This window comes from Phocoena phocoena, chromosome X, assembly GCF_963924675.1.
Source record: "Phocoena phocoena chromosome X, mPhoPho1.1, whole genome shotgun sequence".
Lineage (NCBI taxonomy): Eukaryota > Metazoa > Chordata > Mammalia > Artiodactyla > Phocoenidae > Phocoena > Phocoena phocoena.
Genome location: NC_089240.1, coordinates 26,012,765 through 26,028,952, shown reverse-complemented (window position 1 = coordinate 26,028,952; position 16,188 = coordinate 26,012,765). Strand labels below are relative to the sequence as shown.

Below are 16,188 nucleotides of genomic sequence, written 5' to 3'. Positions count from 1 at the left end.
AGCCCTGGTCCGGGAAGATCCCACATACCGCGGAGCAACTAAGCCCGTGCGCCACAGCTACCGAGCCTGCGCTCTAGACCCCGCGAGCCACAACTGCTGAAGCCCACGTGCCACAACTACTGAAGCCCACGTGCCTAGAGCCCGTGCTCTGCAACAAGAGAAGCCACCGCAGTGAGAAGCCCACGCACCGCAGTGAAGAGAAGACCCACTCGCCGCAACTAAAGAAAGCCCTTGCAGCAACCAAGACCCAACGCAGCTAAAAATTAATAAATTAAAAAAAAAAGAGCACGTGTGCAAGAAGGCATAATACTGTGATTTCACTTCTCCCACATTCTTAAATAAGCGAATCCAGGTATATATACTTCAATTTTACAAAGAAAGACTAAAAGGAATAAAACAAACAAGAAGTGAATACCTCTTCGGATTTTTTTTTCTGTATCTCATGATCACACAGACTTTACTGTGGAATAATTTCCTTTTTCACAAAAAATCCATATTCCAATGTTCCGAATGACAAGAAATGATTCAAGGATTTCCAGTTTGTGTTACATAATACCAAAATTCTTATTTTTCAACCTGATAAGCTGCACTAAATGCGTGAGTCATGTCAATAATAAACTTAAACTCTGAAGCGAAACACATCTTTAATTGAAAGGAACAACATTTAAAAATAGAAAAAAGAAAAATCTCCGATTTGTGCATATCGTCTAGGAACACAAATATATTATATGTTGTGTTCCCAGGAGCCACACCTTGGCCCTCCACTAGTCGGAAGACTGACTGCTTTTTTTAAATACAATGTGAAGTATCTGCTCAGCCTTCACTAGGGACCGGAGGAGCCTTGGGACATGCCCTGGAACACCCACTGGCCAGCGTAGCAGTATGAGCCCTGGCTGCAGCTCTGGCTCAGGCTCTCTCTTCCTCATCTCTCAAAGCCTCTTCATACCAGGATGGGAAGGCACTGGGCTTGGTATCATTGACATTAGCCCCAAACTCACACATTCTTTTATATATCTATATCCATAACCATCCTGCAAGCACCCCATACTAGTTTACAAAGGTCATGCTCATTCTTTTTTATAGCTACACAGTATAGTGCTCCACTCTGCGAATATACCACGTTTTTATCAATTAATATATTCACGGACATTGCAGTATTTTCACATCGTTGTGGATGTGTCTTCGGGGTTAATTTCTGAAAAATTGGAGTTACTGGCTCAAATGTAAATGCATATTTCCTTTTGTTGTATCGCCAAATTCTGTTTATGTTCTAATCTCATTCTTTGACGAGTAGCTGTCCAGCTACACGTCAAAGAATGAGATTAGAACATTCTCTAACATTACATACAAAAATATACTCAAAACCAATTAAAGACCTAAATATACGAGTGGAAACCATAATGCGCCTAGAAGATAACATGGGTGGAAACACGCTTTGACATAAATCATAGCAATATTTTTTTGGATCTGTCTCCTAAAGCAAAGGAAATAAAAGCAGAAATAAACAAGTGGAATATAATTAAAGTTAAAAGCTTTTGCACAGCAAAGGAAACCACTGACAAAATGAAAAGACAACCTGTGGAATGGGAGAAAATATTTGAAAATGATATGCTCAATAAGGGGCTAACATCCAAAATATATAAACAGCTCATATAACTCAACAGTTTAAAAAAAAAAACAAACAAATAACCCAATCGAAAAAATGGGCAGAAGACCTAAACAGACATTTTTCCAAAGGAGACATACAGATGGCCAACAGGCAAATGAAAAGATGGTCAACATCATTAATCATCAGATAAATGCAAATTAAAACTACCATGAGGTATTAACTCACACCTATCAGAATGGCCATCATCAAAAAGAACAGAAATAACAAATGCTGGCAAGCGCGTGGAGATCTGTACACTGTTGGTGGGAATGTAAATAGGTGTAGCCACCGTGGAAAACAGTATGGAGGTTCCTCCAGAAACTAAAAATAGAGCTACCATATGACCCAGCAATTCCACTCCCGGGTATGTATCCAAAAGAAACAAACAAACAAACAAAAAACAACAACCCCACCCCCTCACTAAGTTGGACGGTCTCCTTCAGGTTCTCGATGGTTCTCTGAGCCTGAGGGTTTCCACCGCTCATCTACCCTTCCCCTCAGCTTCTTCTACATGCCTCTGACCCCACCCTCCCAGTCCAACCTCTCTGTTTAGTAAGAAGGTGCCTGTGTCTGGCAGAGCCAGGATACGATGAAGAGACAGTCCTTCCCAGCCGCCCGGATAATCAAGAGTTTTGACTGGATCTTTGAGCACACACCAGGACTGTGAGGGGCCAGAGGAAAAGCACAGACTATGGTGCTGAAAGGGATTAATAAGGAACTTAGTGATTTGGCCCGTGACCCTCCAGCACGCTGCTCTGCAGGTCCAGCTGGGGATAATATGTTTCACTGGCAAGCCACAATTATGGAAGCTAATGAAAACCCATATCAAGGTGGTGTATTCCTTTTGACCATTCATTTTTCCTACAGACTACCCCTTCAAACTACCTAAGGTTGCATTTGCAACAAGAATTTATCATTCAGACATTAACACTAATGGCAGCATTTCTCTCAATATTCTAAGATCACAGTGGTCTCCTCCTTTAATTGTTTCTAACGTTCCTTCATCCATTTGTTCACTGCTATATGATCCAAACCCAGATGACCCCTCCCCAGTGCCATAGACTGCATGGATCTATAAAACAGAGAGAGAGAGAAGTACAAAAGAATTTCTCAGGAACGGACTCAGAAGTATGCCAGGTATGATACCTTAAAGTCAGAATAACCTGCATTATAGCCAGAATAAACTTTAAATTACTGTTAAAAAAGGAAAAAAACACTAATTCGAAAAGATGCACGCACCCCAATGTTCATAGCAACATTACCGACAATTGCCAAGATGTATATACCACATCTTCTTTACACACACACACACACACACACACACACACACACACACACACAATGGAATACTAGTCAGCCATAAAAAAAGAATGAACTTTTGCCATTTTGCAACAACATGGATGGAGTTGGAGGGTATTATGCTAAGTGAAATAAGTGAGGTAGAGGAAGAAAAACACTGTATGATACCACTTATATGGAGAATTTCAAAAATAAAGCAAACTAGGGAAATATGACAGACTCACAGATATAGAGAACAAACTAGTGGTTACCAGTGGGAAGAGGGAAGGGGGAGGGGCAGGGGAAGGATAGGGGATTAAGAGATACAAAATACTATGTATAAAATAAATAAGCGGGCTTCCCTGGTGGCGCAGTGGTTCAGAGTCCGCCTGCTGATGCAGGGGACACGGGTTCATGCCCCGGTCTGGGAAGATCCCACATGCCGCGGAGCGGCTGGGCCCGTGAGCCGTGGCCACTGAGCCTGCGCGTCCGGAGCCTGTGCTCCGCAACGGGAGAGGCCACAACAGTGAGAGGCTGGCATACCGCAAAAATATTAAAAATAAATAAAAATTAAAAATAAATAAAAATAAATAAGCTACAAGGATATATTGCACAACCAAGGGTATATAGCCAATATTTTATAATAACTGTAAATGGAATATAACTTTTAAAAATTGTGAATCACTCTGTTGTGTACATGAAACTTATAAAATATTGTACATCAACTATACCTCAATTAAAAAAGATCTACTCTCTTAACAACTTTCAAATATACAATACAGTATTATTAACTATAGTCGCCATGCTGTACATTACATCCCCAGGACTTCTTTATTTTGTAAATGGTTTGTACCGTTTGGCCATTTACACCCATTTTATCCATCCTCCACCCCACACCTGTGGGAACCACCAATCTGTTCTCTGGGTGTGTTTTTTTTTTTAATTTCCACATATAAGTGAGATCATATAGTATTTGTCTTTGTCTGTCCCTCTGTGTTATTGCAAATGGCAGGATTTCCTTTTTTTTTTTTTCTTAAATGGCTGAATAATATCCGAGGGAGAATGAGAGTATGACTGTGTGTGTGAGTGTGTGTGTATCACATTTCCTTTATCCATTCATCCATCAATGAACACTTACGTTGTTTTCATGTCTTGGTTATGGTAAATAAATGAATATGGGGGGTGCAGATATCTTTTCAAAAAAGTTGTTGTTCTCTTTTCCTTCAGATAAATTTCCGGGAGTGGAATTGCTGGATCACACGGTAGTTCTATTTTCAATATTTTGATGAACCTCTATACTGTTTTCCATAGTGGCTGCATCAATTTACAGTCCCATAAACTCATATTTTCTTGAATAATTTAAGCGCATCCTAAATGCAAAAGGTATATATCTTTTCCTGACTTTAAAAGGTGTATATCTTTTAAATTTTGGAAAAGAAAGACTGAATGGAGTACGCCAAACCCATAGGTGAACAATTTTAATTTGTTTTCTCTATCTTCTTATCCTATTTTACTGTGGAGTTCTTTCACATTACCAGGGATATCCCTATTCCAATTCCATGCAGTCTTGTTCTGGATCCCATAGATGATTTAAAAATTTTCAATTTGTATTTCAAAAAAGAAAATTCTTACTTCTAACTCTGATAAAGAGCAATAAGTGTGTGACCCATGTCATTCATAAGCTTGGTCTGAATCTAAACAAACTTTCTTTTGAAAAGAAAATCACTTGAAAATTACCAAAAAAATAAGTCAACAGGAATTTATGCATATCAGGAGCACTGGTTAACAGGCTTTTCCAACCACAAAGTGAAGAATCGGCCTCTACCTCACTCGGGGTGACAGGAGCGACTGGATGTGGCCCTGGAATGTGCACTGGCCGTGGCAGTAGTGCCAGCCCTGACTGCAGCCCTGGCTCGGGCTCTCTCTCCCTCATCTCTCAAAGCCTCTTCATACCAGGCTGGGAAGGCAGTGGGGACCCTATCATCGACCTTGGCCAAAAACTCCAGGACTCTCATCTTGCCGGTTTCAGCTTGGGCTCTCGATCGCTGTCGCGCATCTGATGATACACCAGGTATTTTCCTGCACCAAATCTTCTGTGATAACCTTCCTGGGCTCAACCAAGATGAAGTGCCTCCTCCCATCAAAAACACCCAAAATATTCAGGAATTCCCAGATCTCCTCCTCAGAGGCGCGGTCGCCATGCAAGAAGATCACACCGAGGAGAGGCATCAGGGGCCCATTCTTCCGAAACCGCCCGCCACTGCTCCGACGCCCATCATCGGTGAGATCTAGCTTGCCGACAAGGGCATAGGAATGACTGTTGGGCTTGACTTCCTTCAATTCTAGGCCAAAGACCAGCTCCATGCACTCGGAGGCTCTCCTGGGGATCTCAGGGAAGTGCTCCCTATACCTTTTGTTGACTTTTCTCCCTTTTTAATGGGCTCCTTTATCTTATATTTATACAGCATGAACTGCACCAACATCCCTGCCTTCCTGGTTACAAGATCCTTTCCAGGATCACTGGAGGTTGAGGCCTGGGAGGAATTTTTACTTTCCTCAACTTGGCCCTTGGCACGTACATCATATCCTGGGCATGAAACCCCTGCAGCACGAGAGCTAGTGGCTGGGGCTCCCTGAGGCTCCTGGCGAGTGCCAGCAGCAGCGGAGCTCTGGGGAGTACCCTGAGAAACAGAAGCGGGTGAGGAAGTGGTCTCTTCTACCCCTGCTGTGGTGGCCTGAGCATTAAGACCTTGGGTCTCACCTCTGTTACGGCGGCGTTCCTCACGAGCACGGAGCTTACTCTTCTGACCACGAGGCATGGTGGCTATGGTCAGGGACAGCAGACAGGAGTGTGGGCCAATGACAGGTGATTTGGACACCTGGAGGCTGGAGAATGAGATGACGTGAGCACCGTAAAGTGGGGAGATTCCACCTTGGCTTTATCAAAGGCTGCCTCTGCAAGTTTCCTTGAGGGCACTGCTCTGGGAACCCACAAGGCTCCTGTTTTCCCGGTCAGCCTGTCCTCCCAGAATCCCATAGAGGAACCACAGAGGCCTCAGAGTTTTACTCTGCATCCTATCAGCCCTGCCTTGGATTTACTCAGGTGACAACAGGTGCTGGCAGTGGGGTCCTCTCGGTTCATCTTCAATATTATCATGTCAGGTCTCGGCAGAGCCTGGGCACCCTCCCCGCTGCTACTCTTCAGCTGACACCTCAAACCTCCCTGCGATCCAGGAGAAGGAAGTGAAGGGGTGCCTCAGTCCACCTCCCTGCCAGGGGACACCAGAGCTGCGAGCTCAGTAGGGTCCCTCCTATCCTGAGTTCGTTGCGATCATCATTCGAGGTCCTCACGTTGGCTCCTTAAAAGGCTTGGAACCACTCTCCATTTGCTGACTGGTGGATGCACCTTCAGACTGAGGACCTCACCTCTCTTAGACGTGATATAAAGAAGTGAGCAGACGCTCTACCTGACAGTCCTTCCCAGAGATGTCTTGGGCTGAAATCCAAGGGTTGGGCTGGACACTTTGAGTCCTCACTCGGGTTCCTCAGTTGGGCTCCTGGTAGAGAAGCTCAACTTTTGCCTGAATGATGCCTATATGATAGTAAGAGCCAACCAGCCTGTGTCCCAATAGGAGGAAGTGAAGATGACCGTATCTAACTAAACGTGGTCTCCCAAGAATGAAAGCTGTTGCAGGCAGGTTGAAGTCCTTGTGGTCCCACACAAGATCCCAATTCAAGGTCTAAATGTGCCTCCTGACAGGGTCTAAGATTTCTCCCTCTGCTGACATGGGACCACTCTCCTCAGACCAAGACCCTTATTTCCCTGTTCGCCTGTAGTGGGAACTGATGGGCATTTCTGCCTGACATCTATGCTTGAGGTCTCCCAGGGATGCTAATAGTGAGGATTCTTTGTGGCCTGAATGCTTTCATGTGGGACATCCCCACAGTCCTCAAGGCTCTCACCATGACACCTGGCATAACCTGAAATCCTCCCTTGCCGACCCGAGGCTGCCCCCTTTGACCTGGTCTCTCACCTCCCTGAGATGTCCTGGGAATAAGTGAATGCAACTCATGTCAAAATACCCAATTCTCCCAAGCCTGAAAACAGGGCTGGTGCGTTATGCTGCCCCGTTTCTTGTGGGAGGGGCCCCCATCCTCACTCGGTGTCACAACCATGAATGCTGTTGAGGACTAGGTCCCTTTGCTGAATTGGGCTTATTCCATTAGACCAAGGCTCTCACCTCCCTGAGACCATCTCCAGAGGAGATGAGGGGGCACCACAGCCTGCCAGCTCCGCCCGGAGCCTCCTCTCCTGAGTTTGGGAGTCATGAGGTAGCCCTCATTTCCCTCCGTCACTGGAGGGGAATTTAGGTCACTCAACATCTGTCTACCTTGCTAGGGCCTCCTAGAGCTGAGAGCAGGGGCGCTGCTCAGTGTGGCCCGCTTTGGGGGCCGAGGTCTGCTCACTAGCACTCAAGGCCCTCATCTAGGACTTAGATCTTCTCCATTTGTAGAATCAGCGCTACTCTCACAGACCAAGGCCTTCTGCCTGAGACATCCTAGGCCGAATTCAGCCCGATAGCTCTGCTGGGGCCTCCAAGAACAAGATCGCAGGGGTGGGATGCAGGTGGGTCACCTTTGTTATGGGGGGAGGGGGGAGGGAAGGTCCCTGCAGGCTACACTCAGGTCCTCATCGTGGCTCCGGACGAGTTCTGAAAACCCACGCTTGGCTGAACAACCGCCGCGGCTCCCCGCTTCTGAAGCGGAAGTCGGGGGGGAGCCGCATCCGGCGCGGCGTCGGGTCTCCGAAGGGTGACGGCAGGGGCGGGACCCTGCGGGGACGCCCACTGGTCAGGGGTCAGGGGTCAGCGGTCCCTGCGTCCTGCTGGTGCCGTCTATCAGAGCCTGGGACCCCTCCCTCTATGGTCCCGAGTCCTCCAGCCTCCAAACAAAGCCCTCACCTCCCCGAGGCCCTAGCTGGGGGAAGTCAGGGAGCTGAAATTCATAGAGCAAGCCAGTAGGTTAGAAACTCAGATGTTACAGTCTTGAGTCCAAGGTCTGTATAGCAGGGCAGGCATACTGGAAACTCAGGCGGGGTTTCTGTGTTGCAGTCCTTTTTTTTTTTTTTTTTTAATATTTATATATTTATTTTGGCTGCGCCGGGTCCTCGTTGTGGCATGCGGGATCTTTAGTCGCGGCATGGGAACTCTTACTTCCAGCACGCATGTGGGATCTAGTTCCCTGACCAGGGATCGAACCGGGGCCCCCGGAATTGGGAGCACGGAGTCTTAGCCACTGGACCACCAGGGAAGTCCCTGTGTTGCAGTCTTGAGGCTGAATTCCTTCAGGACACCTCAGTCCTTGGTCTTGGGGCCCTCAACTGATTGCACGAGGCCCGGTCACACTACGGGTGGTAATCTGCTTTACTCAAAGCCTACAGATGGAACTATTAATCGCATCTAAAAAATACCTTCACAGTGGACATCCAGACTGCTAACTGACTAAACAACTATGCAGCACAGCGAGCTAAGATGGCGTACGAAATTAAGAGGTGGGAATGATAGGGAGGAATCTAGACTTGGAAATACGATGCTGCCACTAACTGTTCTTCTCAGATTTATAGAAACTACATGAAGAGGTATCCTTGGATACCAAACAACCCTTAAATCTCACTTAGTCCAAGACGTGGTCAAAGCTGAGTTCCTCAGTTCTTCACTGCTTAGCTATTTACTGATGATAAAACATAAAATCTCTCTCTTTTGAATTACCTCATTTATCCTATACAAATGGGGAGTGAAGTATTAAGGCTAATAAATTTTTCTGATAACCATGGCTTGTATTTAAACATTAATACTTTTTATTGACCTAATTAATATTAATGGAAATCATCCGATAGTGCTTTAGGGCCTACAGATGTGACAGATTCCCTCTCAGAAGGTTAGTATTTCTCCATTGTAGTTTTTAAGTGTTAAGGTTATCTATAGGGCCCATATTCTTCCTGTATTAAAGGTCAATTAATCCTTCAATGAAAACTCAGCAAAATGCTTTGATAATAAAATAATAGTTAACACATATATAACGCTTATGAATTCGTGGGCACCGTGCTGAATGCCCTACACTTAATTCTCAGAATAATCTTATAGTTAGGTATTACTATCATCACAATTTTACAGATAAGAAAAGAGGCACAAAGAGGTTACGGAATTTACCCAAGATTACACAACTAGTAAATGGTAGCGCTGGGATTGAAAGACCGGGTGTCTGGCTCCAGAATCTCATGCTCTTACGAACTACATATTGCCTTTCTAGATGGTGTGAGATAAACATGCTCCAGAACTATGTTGAAACTCATGAACTATCAGGAACTTATCCTCTGATATAAAATTTCTCTTTATCAATCCACCAGCTGGAGAGAGAACAGTCTATAGGTAATCTTTTTGTTTTCATTCTGTAGGAGAAATAATCATGCGTCACTTCACTCTTCTTTTGTAATTTGCTTATTTTTCCCATTTTAAAGGCTTCCCTAACGTCTGTAATTAGAATTTCCCATGCCTTTTGAAGTTTATTTTTCTTAACCTTAAAAATATTTTTAGGAATAGTATGTGCTCCCTGTGGAAGACAAAGAACATAAAAAATTAAAATATGAACTGCTAGCCCTTAATGTACTTATTAGTAAACTTCCACTGCCCAACGAAGAGCCACAAAACTTAGCATCCTAACACAACAACTGTTTGTTCTCACAGATCTACAGGTTGGCTGAGGGGCTCTACTTCACGCTGTAGCTTAGGACCAGAGGGCTGGCTGGGACCTTTTCTAACGGTGATGACAGCTTCAAAAAGTGAGGTGGGTCTTATAAGTGCTGTCACAGAAAGATCTTGCATTCACTTCCATTAAGTTACAAGAGCAAGTCACAGAACAACATGTACACTGTGGCCCCTGTGTGTTTAAAATTCAACACATTTTTGTAGCACATCTATGTACAAAGAAGCCTCAAATCAGCTTTAGAATGACACACACCAGACAGTTAATCGTGGTTACTTCTGAAAAGGGGGCTGAATTTTCGAGTAATGTTGTAAGGGGGGAGTTTGTGATTTAGGTGTGTAAGAAGTTTTTATAAGAAGAGTATATATGCTATGATTAGCTCTGTCATTAAAACATTTAAATGAGCCTAAGAGTAGAAATAGTAGTTGTGTATCACTCGGATTAAGTAACTGCTAACTGATGCAACAGAGAAAACCTGATATCTGAATGACTTAACACAACAAAAGTCTGTTTCTTGTGCACATAAAATCTGATGAAGGTTGGCAGAGGCTCACCGCTCACAGATGACTCCGAGATCCCGGCTATGTACGTCACGTGGCTCCACACCTCAACACGGGCTCTCTCTGTTTGCTGCTGAATGGAAGAGAAAGCACAGAGGTGCCATACTGACTCCCTCGTGCCTTGGTCTGGAGGTGACCCTTCCTAATTACAAGTGGACTGGGAATATAGTCTCCCCAGGAACCCAGGGAGAGCAAGACAGGATGTGGATGAGGTTTGCAGTCTCCCATAAACTGGTGTATAGTATGTGCTCAATAAAGAGCGACTATTGCCATTGCTTATGACAACAACCCTCTTAGTTAGTTGGAGGAGTTTCTGAGAAGGCCAAATTTACCTTGAAATTCACCAATTTTTTTCTTGTGCATACTATGTAAGACGTGTTTTCAAATATAGGATCCCATCTAATTTCCAAAAGTACCCTGTACATCTCAGCAGAGAGGGCTTTCACCAGTACCTTTCTGCATTGCCAATTGCAATAACCTGTGTAATCTCAGTAGGCTGGGAATTTTCTCCTAACTTTTGCTTGCACGGTCAAAATCACAGCCACCCACCACCTGACTGAACATACCTGAACACCCGAACAGGTGCAATTAAGCATACTGAACAAACAGCATCTCCCCTGGGACAGACACAGACAAGAATTACTGGGAGGATGGTGAATTATTCTTCCTTGTTATTCAAAGCTAGCCTGTCTGCCAAAGAACCATTTTCCACCTCCAAGAAGGACTCCAAGATGGGATTTTAGGAATTCAGCCTCAGCAGATGTTTGTTTACACAGTGATTTCCTTGGTCCCTCCTCCTTTACCACTTAGGAAGAAGGCTTTGGTTTTTGGACCCCTTAATTAAGTTCACTCATCAGTGTATGGATTCAGTGGCCAGATTCAAAGAAGACACTGCATTAAAATCCTACTGCAAATATCACGTTGTTTCAAACAAGGCCTCCCTAGCCTTGGGGTTATAAGCCAAGGCCCTGTAGAGTCCACACCAAATCAGAGTCTCGTCACCAGCAGGCTTGCAAACACCGAGAATGTGGTGGAGGCACCCAGTGGGGATGAGGAGGTGTGTAAACGTCACTGTCTGAAGTGAACAGATACATGGAAAGGGCAGCTGCTGTCCCAGGGGTCCACGGTGACGAACGGGATCTGCGGGGAGTCGGGATGCTCCGACTCAGGGGAGGGCAAGGCATATGGGCTGTCTGTTCCTCCGGGAGCTGAGTGCAGCCTCCAGAGGAAGATGCAGAGGAGAGCTGGCCAGCAGGTCAGCTTCCAGTCTGGACACGGGGGCACACTGGGGAAGACCCAGGGGCAGGGCGCTGTGATGCCGGAAAGTGCTGGGACTGGACCCCCGTGCCGGGACCGGGGCAATCAGCTCTCAGGGAAGCCTGGGGCGAGGGGCAGGAGGATCCTAGGTAAACGAAGCCCACAGACAATCCCCAGATGGTGTCTGATTCTCGTGTTCACCTTCCTTCTTTAGGCCTGCTCTTAATATTTTGGCTACAAGTTCCTCTTTCTTATTGCCTGAGAGACGTCACGGAGCAGTGAAAGGAGAAATGGATTAAGAGACAGAAGGGCTGCCTCAGGCTGGGAGGAGTGGAACAGTACGGGCTCTGGAGGAATTCAGACCGGGCTGTACTCCCGGTTCTGTCACTTTACCAGTCCGGAGAATACTGCAAGTTCTTTGTCTGCCAAGTGGGTTTGATAAGCCTCATCTTATAGAACTGTCGGAACATATGTGATATATGTAAAGCACCTGGCACAGTGGCTGGCGATGTCTGGGTCTTTCGTGCATGGCAGTTATTGCGATGCTTGTTTTCATACCAGAAGAGACTGGTCTTCTCTGTCCTAGAGATACCCTCATCTCTAGGAATTTTTCATTTTATCCAGGAGATGTCAGAGACTATGCGGGCCTCTAGGACAAAGAAAGCTGAATTAACCAAAGTGGTCCTTAGCAAGTAACCCTGAGCACATTTTCCCTACCAGAGAATATGTTGTTTCATTTGTGGAGGCAGGGGTTTCACCAGGATGCAAATCAAACCTTATAGAATCTGTGTCAAGGACCAATAATTCCCCTGCCTCCCAAACCCGCGCCCCCCCCCACCACCGATTTTCACGTGTTTCATCACCACCAAAATCTGGGCCCATTTAGGAGTTCTGCCAGATTACACTCAAAACAAACAAATCTCATATATTAACGCATATATGTGGAATCTAGATAACTGGTACAGTTGAACCTCTTTGCAGGGCGGGAACAGAGACGCAGACATAGAGAACGGACACGTGGACACGTGGACACGGGGGAAGGGGGGGTGGGATGAATTGGGAGATTAGGATTGACCTATGTACACTACCATGTGACAAATAGATAGCTAGTGGGAACGTGCTGTACAGCACAGGGAGCTCAGCTTGGTGCTCTGTGACCACCTAGATGGGTGGGGGGAAGTCCAGCAGGGAGGGGATATATGTATACGTGGAGCTGATTCACTTCGTTGCACAGCAGAAACTAACACAACATTGTAAAGCAGTTACACTCCAATTAAAAAACCCCGATAACTAATTAATGGAGCGGGCTGGGGCTCCTCCAGCCCAGGGCACAGCGTGCCAGCACAGGGGCTTCTCAGCATCCCACCCCAAAGGAGACAATATGCATAAAACACCTGGTTTGTTTGGGCACTGTGTTCACCTGCACCGGGGCAAAAGCACTGGACCCCTGCTCACCATTATCACAGCCTCATCTAGCCCGCCATGCAGCCAACTTAAAATTACCTCCCAAGGAGGGATTTGCAAAATAACCAAACCTCAAAGTGCTCTGGCTAAGAGAATTTATACTTCACTGCTCTCATCTGGACTCTCTCCCCACCATCCTCACTGGGTTTTTTCATCACACCACCTTCCTTATATAACAGCTGCTCTTATACTCTCAACATCTACAGACAGGTGCAAGGTCTTCTTTATCTTAGCATCATCACTACCAGCACAGAACCTTCCAAAGAGCAGATGCTCAATTACAGATGGGAATCAATGAGGCACTGGGTGAGGAATGTAATTTATTACTATCTAATTTTGTCGGCATTCTTGAATAAGCTAAGGACATCTAGGTGTGTATCTTTGAATTTTACAAAGAGAAAGACAAAGGTGAATGAGACAAACCAAAACTTGACTAAACTTTGCTTTCATCCATTTTAAAACCACAGCACTCTTTCACATTTCCAAGAAAATTCCTATTCCAAAGCCATATTATCTCAGTCCGGAACGCCAGAAAGATGCAAGGAGTTTTCACATCGTACTACACACTACCTAAACTCTTACGCTTAAACCTGATAAACAACAACAAATATGTGATCCATGTCATTTATAAACTTGGATTCTGAATCTAAAGAAACATTCTAGTAAAAGAAACAACATTTGAAAGATACTAGTGTAAAACAGGAACACAAAGAAGATATATATTATGATCTTTCCAGCCCCAGCTTAGCCTCTCACTACTGAAAAGGTTGGCAGCGTTGGTCAAACACAAAGTGAAGAAGCTGCCTCAGACCTCACTAAGGGTGGGAGGAACTGCTAGACATCACCTTGGAAGGCGCACTGGCCTTGACACGAGTACCAGCCCTGGCTGCAGCTCTGGCTCGGGCTTGGGCTTGGGCTTGGGCTCTCTCTTCGTCATCTCTCAAAGCCTTTTCATAATGGGCTAGAAAGGCACTGGGGACGGTACCAGTGACCCTGGCCACAAACTCCAGGACTTTCATCTTGGTGGTTTCAGCGCAGGCTCTCCGGCCCCACAGGAACTCATAGCGCGGGGGATCGCTGTCACGCACCTGACGATACACCAGGTAATTTTCCTGCACCAGATCTTCTGTGATAAGCTTCCTGGGCTCCCCAAAGATTATGTGACACCTTCCAACATAAACCCCCAAAACATTCAGGTATTTCCAGATCTCCTCCTCAGAGGCGCGGTCGCCATGCAAGAAGATCACACCGAGGAGAAGCATCAGAAGCCCATTCTTCTGAAACCTCCCGCCACTGCTCTGACACCCATCATCGCTGACATGTAGCTTGCTGACAAGGGCATAGGAATCACCACCCGGCTTGACTTCCTTCAACTCAAGACCAAAGACCAGCTGAACGGACTCAGCAGCTCTCCTGAGGATCTCAGGGAACTTCCCCTTGTACCTTTTGTTCACAAGCTTCAGCAAGTCTGCCTTTATAATGGGCTCTTCCATTGTATACTTCTCCAGCAGGAATTCTATCAACGTTCCCACCGTCTTGATTAGAGGATCTCTCTGAGAGCTCTCACCGGAGGCTGAGGCCCGGCAGGAACTTTTCCTCGCCTGTACCTGGCCCTTGGCATGCACATCAGATCCTGGGCCTGAAACCCCTGCAGCACGAGAGCTAGTGGCTGGGGCTCCCTGAGGCTCTTGGCGAGTGCCAGGAGCAGGGGAGCTCGGGGGAATACCCCGAGAAAGAGAAGAGGGGGATGAGGGCGACTCTTCTCTCTGTGCTGCAGTGGCCTGAGCACCCCTGTGATTCTGGGTCTCCCTCCGGGCCTGGCGGCGCTTCTCACGGGCATGGAGCTTACTCTTCTGCCCCCGAGGCATGACTATGGGCAGGGACAGCAAGCGGGGGAGTGGGCAGGAGAGCAGGTGATGCTGGAACCTGGAGGAGGGAAGGTGAGAGGGTGTGAGCACCTTCAGCAGGGAGGTCCCACCCTGACTTGAAGAACGCCGCTCTGCACGTTTCCTTGAGGGCACTGCTCTAGGAACCACTAGGCTCTTGTTCTTGGTCAGCCTGTCCCCTGAGAACCCAGCGTATGAAGCGAGAGTGAGCGAGCCTCAGGCTACAGCCTGCCAGCCCTGCCTGTGGCTGACGGCGGTGACCACGGATCCTGGTAGGGTAGGCCCTCTCTGGGTTCCAAGGGTCCCTTTCGTTCACAAACAGGATTGCCACATCGACTCTTGGTAGGGCCGGGGCCTCTTTCCTGTGCTGCTCTAAAGGTGACACCTCAAAGCTCCCTGGGGCCCACGAGAAGGAACTGCGTCATGGACACTGTCGGGGTGCACAGCGCTGACAGTTGTGTGGGGCCTGCTCTGTCCTGAACTCGTTGGTCCTCAACCATTCAGCGTCCTCATCTTGTCGATACCAAGGGTCTGGGACCCCTCCTGCTGCCCCTGGTGTGGCACCTTCAGACGAAGGATCTCGTCTCCCTTAGAAATGATACAAAGAAATGAGGAGCCTCCACCTGACAACCATGCTCTGGGCCTTCAAGGGCTGAGCAGAGGCCTGGGCAGGACTCTTTATTATGCCTTTGATTCGGTGGAAGGGGGGTCGTCATTCACAGTCCCCACTGGGTCTCCTGGGAGGATCTGGGGGCGCCTTTCTCTCTTGACTTGAGGACATTTCCTCCCAGTAAGGCCCACAGCTCCCTGAGACCGAACAGTGGAAGTGAGGATGGCCTTACCTGGCCACAGCGCCCCTAGTCTCCAGAGGCTGAAAGCCGCAGCAGGCAGGCTGAGGCCCTATAACGTGTGGTCCTCCCTCACGGTCCCCAGTTCTCACTCAGGGGAGGGTCTACGGTTCCTCCCTCTGCTGACCCATCACACCAAGATGCTGACTTCCCTGTGAGTTCCGAGTGGGGAACTGATGGGCACTTCTGCCTCACATCTGTGCCCGGGGGCGCCTCTAGGAACGACAATGGAGAGGGACTCCGCGCCGTCCTCGCTGGCACGGGGTGGACTTCCCCCCCACAGTCCTCAGCATCTTCTCCTTGAGTCCTGGCAAATCCCGGAAATCCTCTCTCCGCTGATCTGAGTTCGCTTGCATTACATTAAGATCCTCACCTTCCTGAGATCCCCGAGATGAAAGAAAGGGTGAGCCACTGCCAGTCACCCCCGTCCATGCCCTCCCTGGGTTGGTAGCAGGGGCTGGACTCCGCGGGACCCCACTGTTGCG

General features: G+C 47.2%; 1 protein-coding gene and 2 pseudogenes across 1 annotated transcript; 1 reads left to right on the top strand and 2 right to left on the bottom strand.

The window, feature by feature from the left end:
* The first annotated feature begins 2,339 nt into the window (after window positions 1-2,339).
* LOC136142042 (ubiquitin-conjugating enzyme E2 D3 pseudogene) lies at window positions 2,340-2,810 on the top strand (annotated as a pseudogene).
* Window positions 2,811-4,752: 1,942 nt separating this feature from the next.
* LOC136142040 (melanoma-associated antigen B4-like) lies at window positions 4,753-5,745 on the bottom strand (annotated as a pseudogene).
* A 1,863-nt stretch (window positions 5,746-7,608) lies between these two features.
* On the bottom strand, window positions 7,609-14,837 carry LOC136142039 (melanoma-associated antigen B1-like). Its single transcript, XM_065900138.1, has 3 exons — window positions 13,786-14,837; window positions 11,341-11,533; window positions 7,609-7,758 (listed from the first exon to the last, which is right to left on the bottom strand). The coding sequence occupies exons 1-3, from the start codon at window positions 14,835-14,837 to the stop codon at window positions 7,609-7,611; spliced, it is 1,395 nt and encodes a 464-aa protein (XP_065756210.1).
* Window positions 14,838-16,188: the final 1,351 nt, after the last annotated feature.